Below are 16921 nucleotides of genomic sequence, written 5' to 3' on the forward strand. Positions count from 1 at the left end.
TGAAGTGACTTGCCCAAATATGTATATATCCTGTATATATGTACATATTTGTACATATTTATTACTCTATTTATTTATTTATTTATTTTACTTGTACAGATCTATTCTATTTATTTTATTTTGTTAGTATGTTTGGTTCTGTTCTCTGTCTCCCCCTTTTAGACTGTGAGCCCACTGTTGGGTAGGGACCGTCGCTATATGTTGCCAACTTGTACTTCCCAAGCGCTTAGTACAGTGCTCTGCACACAGTAAACACTCAATAAATATGATTGATTGATTGACAGATATCTGTAAGTGCATTTGTATAATGATGATAATAATAATGATGGCATTTATTAAGCGCCTGCTATGTGCAAAGCACTGTTCTAAGCGCTGGAGAGGTTACAAGGGGATCAGGTTGTCCCTTGGGGGGCTCACAGTCTTCATCCGCATTTTACAGATGAGGGAACTGAGGCCCAGAGAAGTGAAGTGACTTGCCCAAAGTCACACAGCTGACAGATATCTGTAATTGTATTTGTATAATGATGATAATAATAACGATGGCATTTATTAAGCGCCTGCTATGTGCGAAGTACTGTTCTAAGCGCTGGGGAGTTTACAAGGTGATCAGGTTGTCCCGCGTGGGGCTCACAGTCTTCATCCCCATTTTACAGATGAGGGAACTGAGGCCCAGAGAAGTGCAGTGACTTGCCCAAAGTCACACAGCTGACAGATATCTGTAATTGTATTTGTATAACGATGATAATAATAACGATGGCATTTATTAAACGCCTGCTATGTGCAAAGCACTGTTCTAAGCTCTGGGGAGGTTACAAGGTGATCAGGTTGTCCCGCGTGGGGCTCACAGTCTTCATCCCCATTTTACAGATGAGGGAACTGAGGCCCAGAGAAGTGCAGTGACTTGCCCAAAGTCACACAGCTGACAGGTGGCGGAGCCGGGACTTGAACCCATGACCTCTGGCTCCAAAGCCCGGGCTCAACGTCTGTCTCCTCCTCTAGACTGTAAGCTCGTTGTGGGCAGGGGATGCGTCTGTGTGTGGTGGTGTTCTCTCCCGAGAGCGTAGTACAGTGCTCTGCACACAGTAAGCGCTCCATAAGTAGGATGGAGTCTTAGAAAAGTTTCTGACGTCCCCCCATTTTCCCCACAGCGACTTGAATCCCACCAGCGGGTCCGGTCCGGAAATCACCCACGCCAGCGAGTGCCTCAAATATGGTACGTTTCCTATACTGGACCCTGGCATTGTATATATGTATATATATTTGTACATATTTATTACTCTATTTATTTATGTATTTTACTTGTACATATCTATTCTATTTATTTTATTTTGTTACTATGGTTTTGTTCTCTGTCTCCCCCTTTTAGACTGTGAGCCCACTGTTGGGTAGGGACTGTCTGTAGATGTTGCCAATTTGTACTTCCCAAGCGCTTAGTCCAGTGCTCTGCACACAGTAAGTGCTCAATAAATACGATTGATGATGATGATGATTCACGGCCACCCCGGGGACGGAGGGATGGATCCGAGCCGTCCTTCGGTGGTCGAAAGTTGGGCACGCACAATGGTCTGGGCTTCTGGAAGGATGGGTTGGAAGCTGCGCGAGGGCAAGGGTCAAGCTCGTTGTGGGGCGGGACTGTATCAGTTTTTTATTATACGGTACTCTTCCGAGCGCTTAGTACAGTCCTCTGCACACAGTAATCGTTCACTAAATACGATTGAATGAATAAAGCGTCTTCTTTTGCCGTACTCTCTCAAGCGCTCAGCACAGGGCTCCGCACGCAAGAAGCGCTCAGTAAATACCATTGGGGGGTAAGGGAGGAACTCCCTCAGGAACACTTTTATTCATTCATCCATTCATTCAATTGTATTTATTGAGCGCTTACTGTGTGCACAGCAATGTACTAAGCGCTTGGGAAGTACAAGTTGGCAGCGTCTAGAGACGGTCCCTACCCAACAGCGGGCTCACAGTCTAGAAGGGGGAGACGGACAACGGAACAAAACATATTAACAAAATAAAATAAATAGAATAAATATGTACAAATAAAATAGAGTAATAAATCCGTACAAACATATATACATATATACAGGTGCCGTGGGGAGGGGAAGGAGGGGGCTCAGTCTTGCCCCCCTCACTTATAATAATAATAATAGTAATTAAGCGCTTACTATGTGCAAAGCACTGTTCTAAGCGCCGGGGAGATTACAAGGTGATCAGGTGGTCCCATGGGGGGCTCACAGTCTTCATCCCCATTTTACAGATGAGGGAACTGAGGCCCAGAGAAGTGAAGCGACTTGCCCAAAGTCACCCAGCTGACAAGTGGCGGGGCCGGGATTTGAACCCGTGACCTCTGACTCCAAAGCCCGGGCTCTTTCCCGCTGAGCCACGCTGCTTATCCACGTTAGGTTGATTTTGGCAGATTTTCTTGCCCTCTTGGCCTCTTCCGGAGAACGTAAAGCAGGGCAACGTGGTTAATTAACGTGGTTAATTAACGCCTCCTTAGTAGCTCCCAAGCTGGAGGCAATGTAGCCTAGTGGGAAGAGCATGGGAGGAGTCAATCAATCAATCAATCGTATTTATTGAGCGCTTACTGTGAGTCGTCAGGAGACCTGGGTTCCAGGCCCAACTCTTATGACAGATGACCCTCTGTGTCATCTGTAATTGTATTTATATAATGATAATAATAATAATGATGGCATTTATTAAGTGCCTACTATGTGCCAAGCACTGTTCTAAGCTCTGGGGAGGTTACAGGGTGATCAGGTTGTCCCACGGGGTGCTCACGGTCTTCATCCCCATTTTACAGATGAGGGCCTCTGTGGGCCTCAGTTTACTCATCGGCAAAATGGGGGTAATGGTGCCCGCCACTCAGGGATGCGGTGAAGGTGAAGTGAGATAATTTGATGAGAGCTGAGAGTGAATAAACTGTCGTTCTTAAGTGTGAACCGTGGGCGTCCATCCCTTTGTTCAGAGCTCTGCACTGAGAGCTTTGGGAAAGCCAAGGGGTGTTGTTTCGTTGAAGGGGAGAATATTTAAAGCAGAGTGGGTGGCATCTTTTATATGTATTATATGTATTATATGTTGCCAACTTGTACTGCCCAAGCGCTTAGTACAGTGCTCTGCACACAGTAAGCGCTCAATAAATACGATTGATGATGATATGTATTCATTCATTCGTTCAATCGAATTTATTGAGCGCTTACTGTGTGCTCAACGCTTGGGAAGTACTCTACTCATCATTAGACTGCCAGGTGTCACCCTCTGTGTCATCTGTCATTGTATTTATATAATGATAACAATAATAATAATAATGATGGCGTTTATTAAGCACCTACTATGTGCAAAGCACTGTTCTAAGCGCTGGGGAGGTTACAAGGTGATCAGGTTGTACTCTAGGGAAGTACTCTATTATTACTCTATTTATTTATTTTACTTGTACATATCTATTCTATTTATTTTATTTTGTTAGTATGTTTGGTTTTGTTCTCTGTCTCCCCCTTTTAGACTGTGAGCCCACTGTTGGGTAGGGACTGTCTCTATATGTTGCCAATTTGTACTTCCCAAGCGCTTAGTACGGTGCTCTGCACATAGTAAGCGCTCAATAAATACGATTGATGATGATGAAGTACAAGTTGGCAACATATAGAGACAGTCCCTACCCAATAGTGGGCTCACAGTCTAGAAGATGTATACTTAAACACGCACCCACACAGACATATATAAATATTTATGTATATAAATATACGTAAATTTATACACACATATATAAAAATTTATACACACACGTATGTGTGTATATACATAAATATATATATATGTAGTACCGTGAGCCCGTTGTTGGGTAGGGACCGTCTCTATACGTTGCCAACTTGTACTTTCCAAGCGCTTAATACAGTGCTCTGCACACAGTGAACGCTCAATAAATACGATCGAATGGGTGAATGAATTTATATAGTATTTGTTAAGCATTTACTAGGGACTGTCTCTATATGTTGCCAACTTGTCCTTCCCAAGCGCTTAGTCCAGTGCTGTGCACACAGTAAACGCTCAATAAATACGATCGAATGGATGAATGAATTTATATAGTATTTGTTAAGCGTTTACTAGGGACTGTCTCTATATGTTGCCAACTTGTACTTCCCAAGCGCTTAGTCCAGTGCTCTGCACACAGTAAGCGCTCAATAAATACGACTGATTGATTGATTCCAGGCACTGTACTAAGCGCTGAGGTAGATCCAGGCTAATCAGGTTGAACACGGTCCCTGTCCCACTTGAGGCTCACCATCTTAATCCCCATTTTTACAGATGAGGTAACTGAGGCCCAGAGAAGCGAAGGGACTTGTCCCAAGTCGCCCAGCCGACGTGGTGCCGGGACGAGAACCCAGATCCTTCGAACTCCCAGGCCCGGGAGTTCATTGTTTCGTTCTGGGATTGAGGAAGGGAAAGGGCTCTTCCTGATCTGCAGTCATTTAACGCGGGATTGAGAGAGGGAAAGGGCTCTTCCTGATCTGCGGTCATTTAACGCGGGATTGAGAGAGGGAAAGGGCTCTTTCTGACCTGCCGTCATTTAACACTGACCTGTTCCAAACAAGTTTCTTGCTTTTTCAGTGGATTCCAAGTATCCTCACGAAGCGGCATATGACGCCTTCCTCTGTGGCTCAGGTAAACGTAAAAGTTGGGATCCTAGGAAGCTCCAGACCGCGGGTGCTTCCCCTCCCGCCCGTCAAGGGGACGGTGGGAGAGGGGGCAATTTTTCGCCTCCACCGCTTCCGTCTCACTCTCGCTTTCTTCTTCCAGTTTGTCTGAAGGTGGCTCATTTGCTGCTCCACAGAGAAGCAGGGTGAGCATTTCCTCCCTCCCCATCCATCCTCACCATAAGAAAGCGGAACATCTCCGGGAATGACCATGCTGACCGTTGCTTTCTCCATCACACTGCCTTCCCCGGGCTCGTTAATTACCGTCGCGATAGACTCTCCTCCAAGTATATGGGTTCTGGTTGGTCGTAGAGCCGGTTTTAATAAGACTCCCTCTTCCTACCTCTTTTATTTGCTTCTTTTCCCCTCCTCCTCGTGACAGGCGTGCGTGTGTGTCACGGGGTTTAGGAAGTCGCCGTCTGGGACGCGATGAGGGTGGCATCGGGGCGATTGCGTGCCCGAGTGTCGGATCAGCGGTGGGCATTTATTCAGTCAGTCGGCACTTAGAACAGTGCTCTGCACATAGTAAGCGCTTAATAAATGCCATTATTCTTATTTATGGAGCACTCACTGAGTGCACAGCATTGTACTAAGCGCCTGGGAGAGCACAATTTAGTAAAAAAAAGACAATTTTCTTGCCCACAGTGAGCTTGCAGTCTAGAGGATGAGCTTAGTCGTGGTTCAGACCCTAGACTAGGTGCCCTTTCCATGTGTGTCGTTCCCCCCCTGCCACCCTCCATGAAGATGCTTGGGAATGGACAATGCTAAGGAGTCTAGCACCCCACAGGGCCTGAGTTAATCAGTTAGGGGTGGGATGTCAGGGAATGCTAGGCTTACCAGGGGGATCCAGAGAGGCCGACAGACAGCGACTCTCCCCCGCTTCAAAGTCTCGTTGAAGGCCCATCTCCTCCAAGAAGCCTTCCCTAAGCCCTCTTTTCCTTTTCTCCCACTCCCTTCTACATCGTCCTGAGCTGCTCCCTTTAATCAATCAATCAATCAGTCGTATTTATTGAGCGCTTACTGTGTGCAGAGCACTGTACTAAGTGCTTGGGAAGTACAAGTTGGCAACATATAGAGACAGTCCCTACCCAACAGTGGGCTCACAGTCTGAAAGGGGGAGGACAGAGAACAAAACCAAACATACTAACAAAATAAAATAAGTAGAATAGATATGTACAAGTAAAATAAATAAATAAATAGAGTAATAAATAGGTACAAACATATTTAATCATCCCCACCCCCCGTCCCAGCCCCACAACACTCATGTATAACTCTGTAATTTATTTCTACTAAAGTTTGTCTCCCCTTCTAGACTGTAACCTCCTTGTGGGTAGGGTATGTGTCTGTTCTGTTGTTGGAGTGTACTCTCCCCAGTGCTTAGTATAGTGCTCTACACACAGTAAGCACTCACTAAATACCGACTGACGGGACTTTCGTGCCACCGCTGCTAACGTGCTGTTTCCTAAGCCTCGCGAAAAGCGCATCTGGGGGCATTTCTTGAACCGGGGAGGAGCCATCTCGTCCTCTAGAATCGCCAGCGATCGACCTCTCCGGTTCCTGCCGGGAGCCAGATCAATATTCCCCATATCCGGGGCGATGCCCGTATTCCCGATATCTCTCCGTGTAGGAACGAGGCAAGGCCTGAGCCCTCTTTCCCCGCTTACCTTGACGTGCTGACTCCCTACCTGAATCAGGTGAACCTCATCCGAGGTGGCGTCTCCAAAATTGTGAGTAGGTGGGGCGGTGCCAGGACGGAGATGTTAACTGGCCCGGTGGGAGGTTTAAAGGCGGTCTCCGAGGGACCGCTTGTAAAAACACACATCCGTCTTGGGGTCCCTGGTGGCACCTTGCCGGGCGTCTTGCTGGCACCGCCAGCCGGCGTCGATTGAGTTCGAACTGGGGCCCGCGATCCCGTCCGCTCTGTCCCCCCCACATTTTATCAGAATTTCTCCGGGCTGGACGGCCCCGGGAACCGGCCTCCCGTCCTGATCGTCAGAGTCCAGCGGTGGCCCGGGGTGGACGAAGAGCAGATCTACCACGAGTTCAAGAGCTGCTGCGCGTTCGACGTCCGCAGGCTAGGCCGCGACCGGTTCCTCCTGATGACCAACAAGTTTAAGAAGTAGGCAGCCCCGGCCCCCGTCTCTCCCCTCCCCAGCCAGAGGGACGGTGGGGGGGGGGGGTCCTTGCGGCCGGGCCCTCAGTGAAAGGAATCTGTCGTTCTCTCCAGCGTCGGGATCGTCTTGAAGAACTACAGGCATCACCCCGATCTGCGGGTGGGCCTCTACCGATACTGGAGACACTCACCGCTCGTCGACTGCACGCTCCAGTAAGTGAAGCGAGCACGGGGCTGGGGGTCTTCGTCTTCTTTCGGTGGTACTTTTGGAGCACCTACTGGGGGTCAAACGCTGTCGGGACATCGGGGCGGGAACGACTGAATTAGGTCGGACACGGTCCCGCGTGGAGAAAGGAGTGTGTCTGTCTCCCCCTTCTAGGCTGTGAGCCCGTTGTCGGGTAGGGACCGTCTCTCTATGTTGCCGACTTGTACATCCCAAGCGCTCTGCACACGGTAAGCGCTCAATAAATATGATTGAATGAATGAATGAAAGAAAAGAGATTTAATCCCCATATTACAGTTGAGGGAACTGAGGCCCAGAGAAGTCACACACCAAGCAAGCGGCAGGCTAGAACCCACGTCCTCTGACTCCGTGCCGGTGCTCTTTCCGCTGCTTCTCCGCCACGACGGTTCGCGCTTTCTGTGGCGTTTTGCAGAGCGACTTGCTAGGTGCCGATCACCGGTCCGGGTGCCGGGTGGGGTAAATGAAAGATAATCTGGTTGCTCCTGGGGCTCACAGGCCAAGTGGGAAGAAGAACAGCTATTGAGTCCACAGATGAGGAAATTGAGGCGCTGGGAAGTAAAGTGTCTCACCCAAGATCACACAGCAAGCAGCTGGTGGAGCCAGGATTGTTGTTAATAATCACAATTATTATTAATAATAGTAACAGTAATGACAGTTGTGCTATTTAATAATAATAATAATAATGAAGATGGCATTTATTCGTTCATTCATTCAATCGTATTTATTGAGCGCTTACTGTGTGCAGAGCACTGGACTAAGCGCTTGGGAAGTACAAGTTGGCAACATATAGAGACGGTCCCTACCCAACAGTGGGCTTATGAAGCACTTACTATGTACCAAGCACTGTTCTAAGCGCTGGGGAGGTCACGAGGTGATCAGGTTGTCCCACGGGGGGGCTCACATTAATCCCCATTTTACAGATGAGGGAACTGAGGCCCAGAGAAGCTAAGTGACTTGCCCAAAGTCACACAGCTGGCAGTTGGCGGAGCCGGGATTTGAACCCATGACCTCTGACTCCAAAGCCCGGGCTCTTTCCACTGAGCCACGCTGCTTCTCTAGTTCATTCATTCATTCATTCAATCGTATTTATTGAGCGCTTACTGTGTACTAAGCGCTTGGGAAGTACAAGTTGTCAACCTATAGAGACGGGCCCTACCCAACAGTGGGCTCACAGTCTTAACCTTCTAGACTGTGATCCCACTGTTGGGTAGGGACTGTCTCTATAGGTTGCCAACTTGTACTTCCCAAGCGCTTAGTACAGTGCTCTGCACACAGTAAGCGCTCAATAAATATGATTGATTGATTGATTGAGATGCGCCTTCAGTAAGTGGGGGAGAGCAATTATCTGTAATTGTAAGAGGTAGGACTTGGGCGGGAGGTGGGCGCGAGACAGACGAGATGGAGGTATAGTGAGAAGGTTAGCATTAGAGGAATGAAGTTCCTCTTTTAGACTGTGAGCCCAATGTTGGGTAGGGACTGTCTCTATATGTTGCCAATTTGTACTTCCCAAGCGCTTAGTACAGTGCTCTGCACATAGTAAGCGCTCAATAAATATGATTGATTGATTGATTGAAGTGTGCCCGCTTGAGTAGCAAGGTGAGGTGGGAGAGGGCAGGTGACTGCGTTAAAGCCACTGGTGAGGAGTTTTTGCTTGATGCAGAGGTGGATGGGCAACGACTGGAGTGTCTTGAGGAGTGGGGAAACACGGTCGGAACTCTTTTGACGGAAAATGATCCAGGCAGCAGAATGTAATATGACTTGGAGAGGGAGATAAACAGGAGGCAAGGAGGCTGGTGCAATAATCAAGGCGGGATAGGATAAGCCCACTGTTGGGTAGGGACTGTCTCTATATGTTGCCAATTTGTACTTCCCAAGCGCTTAGAACAGTGCTCTGCACACAGTAGGTGCTCAATAAGTACGATTAATTGATAAGTGCCGGCATTTAATGTGGTTGCAGTTGGTATGGAGAGGAAGAGGCCTCTGTGTGGATCATTTGGGTCCCCCGTCTCTCTCTGCACCAGGTGCCTTCAACTGAGGAAAATCAAAGTGAAAGGAAAGGACTGGATTAAATTCTTCGTGCCAAGCTGCAGTGAAAGGCATAAAAGTGGGAGCAGAACCTCATTTTTACCAGCTATTAATACTGTCAGCGCTTAGAACAGTGCTTTGCACATAGTAAGCGCTTAATAAATGCCATCTATTATTATCTGTTAAGCACTCATTATGTGCAAGCCCTTTGTTAAGGCTGGGGTAGACTAGACTGTGAGCCCGTTGTTGGGTAGGGACTGTCTCTATATGTTGCCAATTTGTACATCCCAAGGGCTTAGTACAGTGCTCTGCACACAGTAGGCGCTCAATAAATACGATTGATTGATTGAGAAGTGCCGGCATTTAATGTGGCAGCAGTTGGTATGGAGAGGAAGAGGCCTTTGTGTGGATCATTTGGGTCCCGTCTCTCTCTGCACTAGGTGCCTTCAATTTAGGAAAATCAAAGCGAAAGGAAAGGGACTGGATTAAATTCTTCATGCCAAGCTGCAGTGAAAGGCATAAAAGTGGGAGCAGAACCTCATTTTTACCAGCTATTAATACTGTCAGCGCTTAGAACAGTGCTTTGCACATAGTAAGCGCTTAATAAATGCCATCTATTATTATCTGTTAAGCACTCATTATGTGCAAGCCCTTCGTTAAGGCTGGGGTAGACTAGACTGTGAGCCCGTTGTTGGGTAGGGACCGTCTCTACATGTTGCCAATTTGTACTTCCCAAGTGCTTAGTACAGTGCTCTGCACACAGTAGGCGCTCAATAAATACGATTGAAGAGGCGGGTCGGACCCAATCCCTGTCCCCCACGGGGCTCTGTCTCTTAGCAAGTAATCAGGAGCTGCATTATTCATTATCTAAGTGAGCTATTAATAATAATAGTAATTGTGGCATTTGTCAAGAAGCAGCGTGGCTCAGTGGAAGGAGCCCGGGCTTTGGAGTCAGAGGTCGTGGGTTCATATCCCGGCTCTGCCACTTGTCAGCTGTGGGACTTTGGGCAAGTCACTTCACTTCTCTGGGCCTCAGTTCCCTCATCTGGAAAATGGGGATTAAGACTGTGAGGCCCACGTGGAACAACCTGATCACCTTGTAACCTCCCCAGTGCTTAGAACAGTGCTTTGCTCATAGTAAGCGCTTCATAAATGCCATTATTATTACGATTATTATTATCTGGACTGTTTGCAGATGAGGCTCTGTAACATCAATAGGGCTGCAGACTCTTCTGAGCGTACTGGCTTCCTCTGTATCCTGCTGTTTCATTCATTCAATCTTATTGAGTGCTTACTGCGTGCAGAGCACTGTACTAAGCGCTTGGGAAGTCCAAGTTGGCAACATATAGAGACGGTCCCTACCCAACAGCGGGCTCACAGTCTAGAAGGGGGAGACAGACAACAAAACAAAACGTATTAACAAAATAGAATAAATATGTACAAGTCTTTGCTTTCACCTCCTGTTGTTTCCCCCGTAGCGGCTTTTTGGGTTGTTCGGCTCGGAATCACGTCAACCAGTCGGTCAGTGGTATTTATTAAGTGCCCACTACGTGCGGAGCACCGTACTAAGTGCCTGGGAGAGTACAGCGGAGTAAGTTCCCCTCCCTTTCTTGCAGGATTTGTGGGATTGTCACCGCTTGGGCCCTCGTTGCCTTTATTCTGGGAAGATCTCCGCGGGCGTCCTAGGGCCACGGGTTCTGGAAGATTCTCTCCCTCCGTTTTGGGAATTGCCCGCTGCGCTCAGACAAGCTTGAACAGTGTGAAAACACGTCTGACCGAACGTCTTCGCAAAGAAGGAAGGAAAATATCAGCCCGTTGTCTTCTCTTCCTTGGCCCCGACTCCTTAATTCCCTTAACTTTCTTTTGCGCTGTTGTGCCAGGGTAGCGTTGCGTTGGTAGTGGCTTGTGTGTGTTACGCGACCAACGTGAGTCTTCTTACTGAGAGAAGATGAAGTAAAGAAAAGGTAGAGGGCAGTCCTGGTTTGGTTTTGTTAAAGGTTTTCCTGAACGGATTTAATAAATTTACTCTGGTCAAATTGACGTCCCGGGGTCATTTTTAAAATATGTCAAAAAGACCCCACAACTCAGCTCGTTGTATGCAGAGAATGTCTGTTTATTGTATCATACTCTCCCAAGCGTTTTGAGCCCGCTGTCGGGTAGGGACAGTCCCTATGTGTCGCCAACTTGTACTTCCCAAGCGCTTAGTACAGTGCTGTGCACACTGTAAGCGCTCAATAAATACGATTGAATGAGTAGTACAGTGCTCCACACACAGTAAGCGTGCAATCAATCAGTCAATCGTATTTATTGAGCGCTTACTGCGTGCAGAGCACTGTACTAAGCGCTTGGGAAGTACAAGTTGGCAACATATAGAGACAGTCCCTACCCAGCAGTGGGCTCACAGTCTAAAAGGGGGAGACAGAACAAAACCAAACATACAAATAAAATAAAATGAGAACGAATCAATGAATGGACTTGTGGTTCCACTGACTTTACGTCAATGTTTCTAACATTAAAGACAGTTGAAAACGTTCAAGAGATAGGTTGCGTACTTAAAGCCTGGAACTCTTCAGGAGAGCGCCAAAAACATATATTTAGTTTTGCTCTAACTCCTGCCATGCTTAACAATCAATCAGTGGTACCTATTGAACGTTTACTATGTGCAGAGCGCCTTATTAAGCGCTTGGGAGTGTCGGCGCTTAGTGCTTGGCACATAGTAAATGCTTAACAAATGCCGTTATTTTGAATTCTTGATTAATAAATGACAATACTACAGAATTAGCGGGACACGTTCCCAGCCCACAAGAAGCTCACATCCTCTTTCTTCTGAAGTTTGTGGACCATTCTCTTCTGGAGGATCTGGAATTAAGCATCAGAGCGGCGGGACCTAGAAGAAACAACGCGGGAGTCAGAGGACCTGGGTTCAAATCCCTGCTGTGTGACCAGGAGTAAGTCACTTAACTTTTCTGTGCCTCAGTTCCCTCCGATTTCCCTCCTGATTTCCCTCCAATTTGCTCTCCGAACCCCATGTGGGGCCTGATTATCCTGTATCAACCCCAGCGCTTAGGAAAGTGCTTGTGACATATGAGAAGCAGCGTGGCTCAGTGGAAAGAGCCCGAGCTTTGGAGTCAGAGGTCATGGGTTCAAATCCCCGCTCCGCCCATTGCCAGCTGTGTGACTTTGGGCAAGTCACTTCACTTCTCTGGGCCTCAGTTCCTTCATCTGTCAAATGGGGATGAAGACTGTGAACCCCCCCGTGGGAGAACCTGATCACCTTGTAACCTCCCCCGCCCTTAGAACAGTGGTTTGCACATAGTAAGCGCTTAATAAATGCCATCATTATTATTATTATTATATAGTAAGTGCTTAACAGTGACCACAATCGCTATTCGAGCCGTTAGAATGGTCCTTGACACGTAGAGAGCACTTAACAAATGCCATCGTTATTAGACTGCAATAATAATAATCAATATAATATAATATAATAATATAATATAATTAATATAATATAATATAGATATAATTAATATATTAGACTATTAGCAATAGTCATGATTTGAGGTGGAGGCACCCAGCTCCCTAGAGGGAGGGCAAGGAATGCATCTACCAACTCTTTCGTATTGCAATCAATCAATCAATCGTATTTATTGAGCGCTTACCGTGTGCAGAGCACTGTACTAAGCGCTTGGGAAGTACAAGTTACTCTCCCAAGCGCATAATACAGTGCTCTGCACTCGGTAAGCGCTCAATAAATACCACTGATGGATTGGAGAGAGACCGGTCCCACAGTTTCCGCATACGTTAGTGAAAGACGACTGAGGATAGAGGCTTGAAGAAGAAGAAGCAACGTGAAGCAGAGAAGCAGCGTGGCTCAGTGGAAAGAGCACGGGCTTAAGAGCCAGAGGTCATGGGTTCTAATCCAGCTCTGCCACTTGTCTGCTGCGTGACTTCGGGCAAGTCACTTCACTTCTCTGGGCCTCAGTTCCCTCATCTGTAAAATGGGGATTAAAACTGTGAGGCCCCCGTGGGGCAACTTGATCACTTTGTATCCCCCCCAGCGCTTAGAACAGTGCTTTGTAGTAAGCGCTTAACAAATGCCATTATTATTATTATTATTATTACTGAAGGCAGGTCGACAAAACCAGAGGAATAGGAAAGGTTATGGCAGCCTTGAAACGAAAAGTCAATCCGTACTCCAGCGGGGCTGGCGGTTCATGATAATTCCAGGGAGAATTCCCTTTGATTTCTGAATTGGATCTTGTCCGTCTTGCCTCGCTCTCGTCTTATCCTTCTGCTGACCCATCGCCCTCATCCCGCCTCTGACCTGGAACGCCCTCCCTCTTCATATCCGACGGACAAAGACCCTCCCCACCTTCAAAGCCTTATTGAAGACACACAAGCCCTTCATTTCCTCTTCTCCCACTCCTTTCTCTATCACCCTGACTTGCTCCCCCTATTCATCCTCCCTCCCAGCCCCACGACACCTATGTACAGATCTGTAATTTTATTTATATTAATGTCCGTCTCCTCCTCTAGACTGTAAGCTCATTGTAGGTAGGGAATTCTTCTGTTACATTGTACTCTCCCAAGCACGTATACAGTGCTCTGTCCACAGTAAATGTTCAATAAATGCAACTGACTGAATTTTCTCCCGTTAAACCAACTTTGGAGAGAAAGAATATTCTTTCCCTCTGCTCACTTGCTCCAGGTAAGATTCTCTGAGTTGACTCTACTGTTGCGGAACCGGGTACTCTGAGCAGATATTTATTACTGTCCGGGGAAGAACAACCTGTAATGTTTTAAGTCCAAACCCCCAGATCCGAATTTTATCTCTGAGGTTGGGAGAACTGACCAAAGACCAGGATGTTCAGAAAAGGCCTTCACATGTCACCTAGATAACAGACAACCAAACCACAATTGGAGTTTGCTATTAAACCGGATGAGGGAGATTGTAGCACAGTGGACTGTTAAAAAAAATTATGGTATTTAAGCAGTACTTTGGAGTTTACTATTAAACCAGATGAGGGAGATTGTAGCACAGTTGACTGTTAAAAAAAAATTATGGTATTTCAGCAGTACTTTGTGCAGGGCACTGTAATGAGAATGCACCGTAGAGAAGCAGCGTGGCTCAATGGAAAGAGCCCAGGTTTTGGAGTCAGAGGTCATGGGTTCAAATCCCGGCTCTGCCACTTGTCAGCTGTGTGACTTTGGGCAAGTCACCTCACTTCTCTGGGCCTCAGTTCCCTCATCTGTAAAGCGGGGATGAAGACTGTGTGTCCCACGTGGGACAACCTGATCACCTTGTATCTACTCCAGCGCTTAAAACAATGCTTTGCACATAGTAAGCACTTAACAAGTACCATCATTATTATTATTATGAGCTCTGGGAGAAAATACAGAGGGGGAAATTAAACACGGCCCCTGTACCACATGGGGCTCACAGATTTCATCCCCAATTTACAGATGAGGGAACTGAGGTACAGAGAAGTGAAGTGACTTGCCCAGGGTTGCACAGCAGACAGTGGGCAGAGCTGAGAACCCCAGACTTCATAAAAAGGTTACGCAGCGAGATTTTCTGTGTCTACTTTGGGCTTTTCCTATTCAAATACAAACTACAGGTGGTGAGCTCCCCACCATTCATTCATTCATTCAATCGTATTTATTGAGCGCTTACTGTGTGCAGAGCACTGTACTAAGCGCTTGGGAAGTCCAAGTTGGCAACATGTAGAGACGGTCCCTACCCAACAGTGGGCTCACTCACAGTCTAGAAGGGGGAGACAGAGAACAAAACAAAAAATATTAACAAAATAAAATAAATAGAATAAATATGTATGGGTTTGGGTGGGCTTGGGGATAAAGGACTTGATTTATTAATCATTCGACATCTAGGCGGTTAAAGATGGTTCTTCGTGCATTTATGCATTTACTTCTTTCCCAGTTTCTGTTATAACTCTGTTATGTTGTTACGTTGTACTCTCCCAAGTGCCTAGTAACCATGTTTGGCATGTTTGTACAGATTTATTACTCTATTTGTTTTACTTGTACATATTTACTATTCTATTTATTTTATTTTGTTAATATGTTTTGTTGTCTGTCTCCTCCTTCTAGACTGTGAGCCCGCTGTTGGGTAGGGACCGTCTCTATATGTTGCCAACTTGTACTTCCCAAGCGCTCCGTACAGTGCTCTGCACACAGTAAGCGCTCAATAAATACGATTGAATGAATGAATGGATGAATAAGCGCTAAATACCATTGATTGATTGATTTCTGGCTGTTTCCTGTTTTAGACAAAGCCTCTGCTCGGGGAGAGCAAACTCCTGCCTTCTCTCTGCAAGACTGCGTTCTCTCCCATTGCACCGTGTTTTAAGATTACGGGTTTCAAAATTTACTGTTGTTAACAGACTGTGAGTCAAAGCCCACCGTGCGAGCTGCGGGGACTTCATCATCATCAATCGTATTTATTGAGCGCTTACTGTGTGCACAGCACTGTACTAAGCGCTTGGGAAGTACAAGTTGGCAACATATAGAGACAGTCCCTACCCAACACTTCCATCTGCAGTTGTTCTGGTAGCGCGTCCATAGGGTTTTCTTGGTAAAAATATGGAAGTGGTTTACCTTTCCCTCCTTCCGCGCAGGAAGCCTGAGTCCCCGCCCTCGGCTCTCTCCCGTGCCGCTGCTGCCCAGCACAGGTGAGTTTTGACTCGTAGCAGATTTCCTTCCTCTCGCTAGCCACTGCCCAAGCTAGGAATGGAAAGGACAGGCCTCTGCTTCACTCTCCCTCCCGTAGTTGTGACTGGTAGAGTCCTGGAAACTCTCCAGTTGTGACCCTGAGAGGGGGCTTAACAAATACTACAGTTATTATTATTATTATCATCATCAGTACTTGACGCATAGTGAGTACTCAACAGATACCCTGGTGGGAACCAACTCTTAACCATCCTTACTCCATTTTGTCTTCAGTCTCCATTTTGTATTAATCTAGCCTGTTTTCCTAAATCGTGCCTCAGCCACACCCTGTCATCGGTCAAGAAAACCTCAGCCACGATTGATTGGATCCTACGGGAGCACCAGGCCCGCTACGGACCGTAACTAGCTACCTCTCCCACCTTTCCGGGATGAGGTCGAGCCCGCTTTTAGGGCAGCGTAGTCAGCCTGTCCTCACCCATACAGATCTGTATTAGAAACCCCTTGTGCTGTGTTGCTGCAACTCGATTCCTTAGTTGCGGCAGACATCACCGTCGTCATCATCGTTTTTAATCTTCCAGGCGTTGCACCCTTCCGACGGGTCGGCTTCCACTCCGGTCTTCTCCGGACGCGGGCCGACGCCGTCCGAGTCATGGTGGCCTCGGGTCGGTGAATGGAAGCCAGTCACCGGGGCCTCAGGGACCTCCCCCTCATCTCCAGAACGGAGCAACTCAGTCACCGGGCAAGTAATTCTGTCGATCTTCCCCTGGTCCCCCTCCCTGGGTCTTTCAGTGGATTGAAGCCGTGTATCCCAGTGGAAAGAGCACAGGTCTGGGCGTCAGAGGACCTGATTTGAATCCAGAACCGCTTGCCTCCTATGTGACCTTGGGGAAGTCACTTAATTATTTATTTTATTTTGTTACTATGTTTGGTTTTGTTCTCTGTCTCCACCTTCTAGACTGTGAGCCCACCGTTGGATAGGGACCGTCTCTATATGTTGCCAACTTGTACTTCCCAAGCGCCTAGTACTGTGCTCTGCACACAGTAAGCACTCAATAAATATGATTGATTGATTGATTAATACATGCTACTCTCCCAAGGGCTTAGTACTGTACGTAAGCGCTCAGTCAATACTGTCGATTGATCCTCTGTGGCTCAGTTTCC

The 16921-nt window shown here is 47.1% G+C and overlaps 1 protein-coding gene across 1 annotated transcript in view; it reads left to right on the forward strand.

Annotated features, from left to right (window-relative positions):
* PNLDC1 (PARN like, ribonuclease domain containing 1) overlaps positions 1-11093 on the forward strand; it is a 41560-nt gene extending 30467 nt beyond the window's left edge. The window contains exons 13-19 of the mRNA XM_038767742.1: positions 1149-1213; positions 4606-4659; positions 4795-4837; positions 6319-6418; positions 6635-6810; positions 6919-7017; positions 10690-11093. Coding sequence (XP_038623670.1) covers positions 1149-1213; positions 4606-4659; positions 4795-4837; positions 6319-6418; positions 6635-6810; positions 6919-7017; positions 10690-10759 — 607 coding nt within the window. The 3' untranslated portion in view covers positions 10760-11093. The remainder of the gene's footprint in view (positions 1-1148; positions 1214-4605; positions 4660-4794; positions 4838-6318; positions 6419-6634; positions 6811-6918; positions 7018-10689) is intronic.
* Positions 11094-16921: the final 5828 nt, after the last annotated feature.

This window comes from Tachyglossus aculeatus, chromosome 2 (assembly GCF_015852505.1).
Source record: "Tachyglossus aculeatus isolate mTacAcu1 chromosome 2, mTacAcu1.pri, whole genome shotgun sequence".
In the NCBI taxonomy this organism is placed as follows: Eukaryota; Metazoa; Chordata; class Mammalia; order Monotremata; family Tachyglossidae; genus Tachyglossus; species Tachyglossus aculeatus.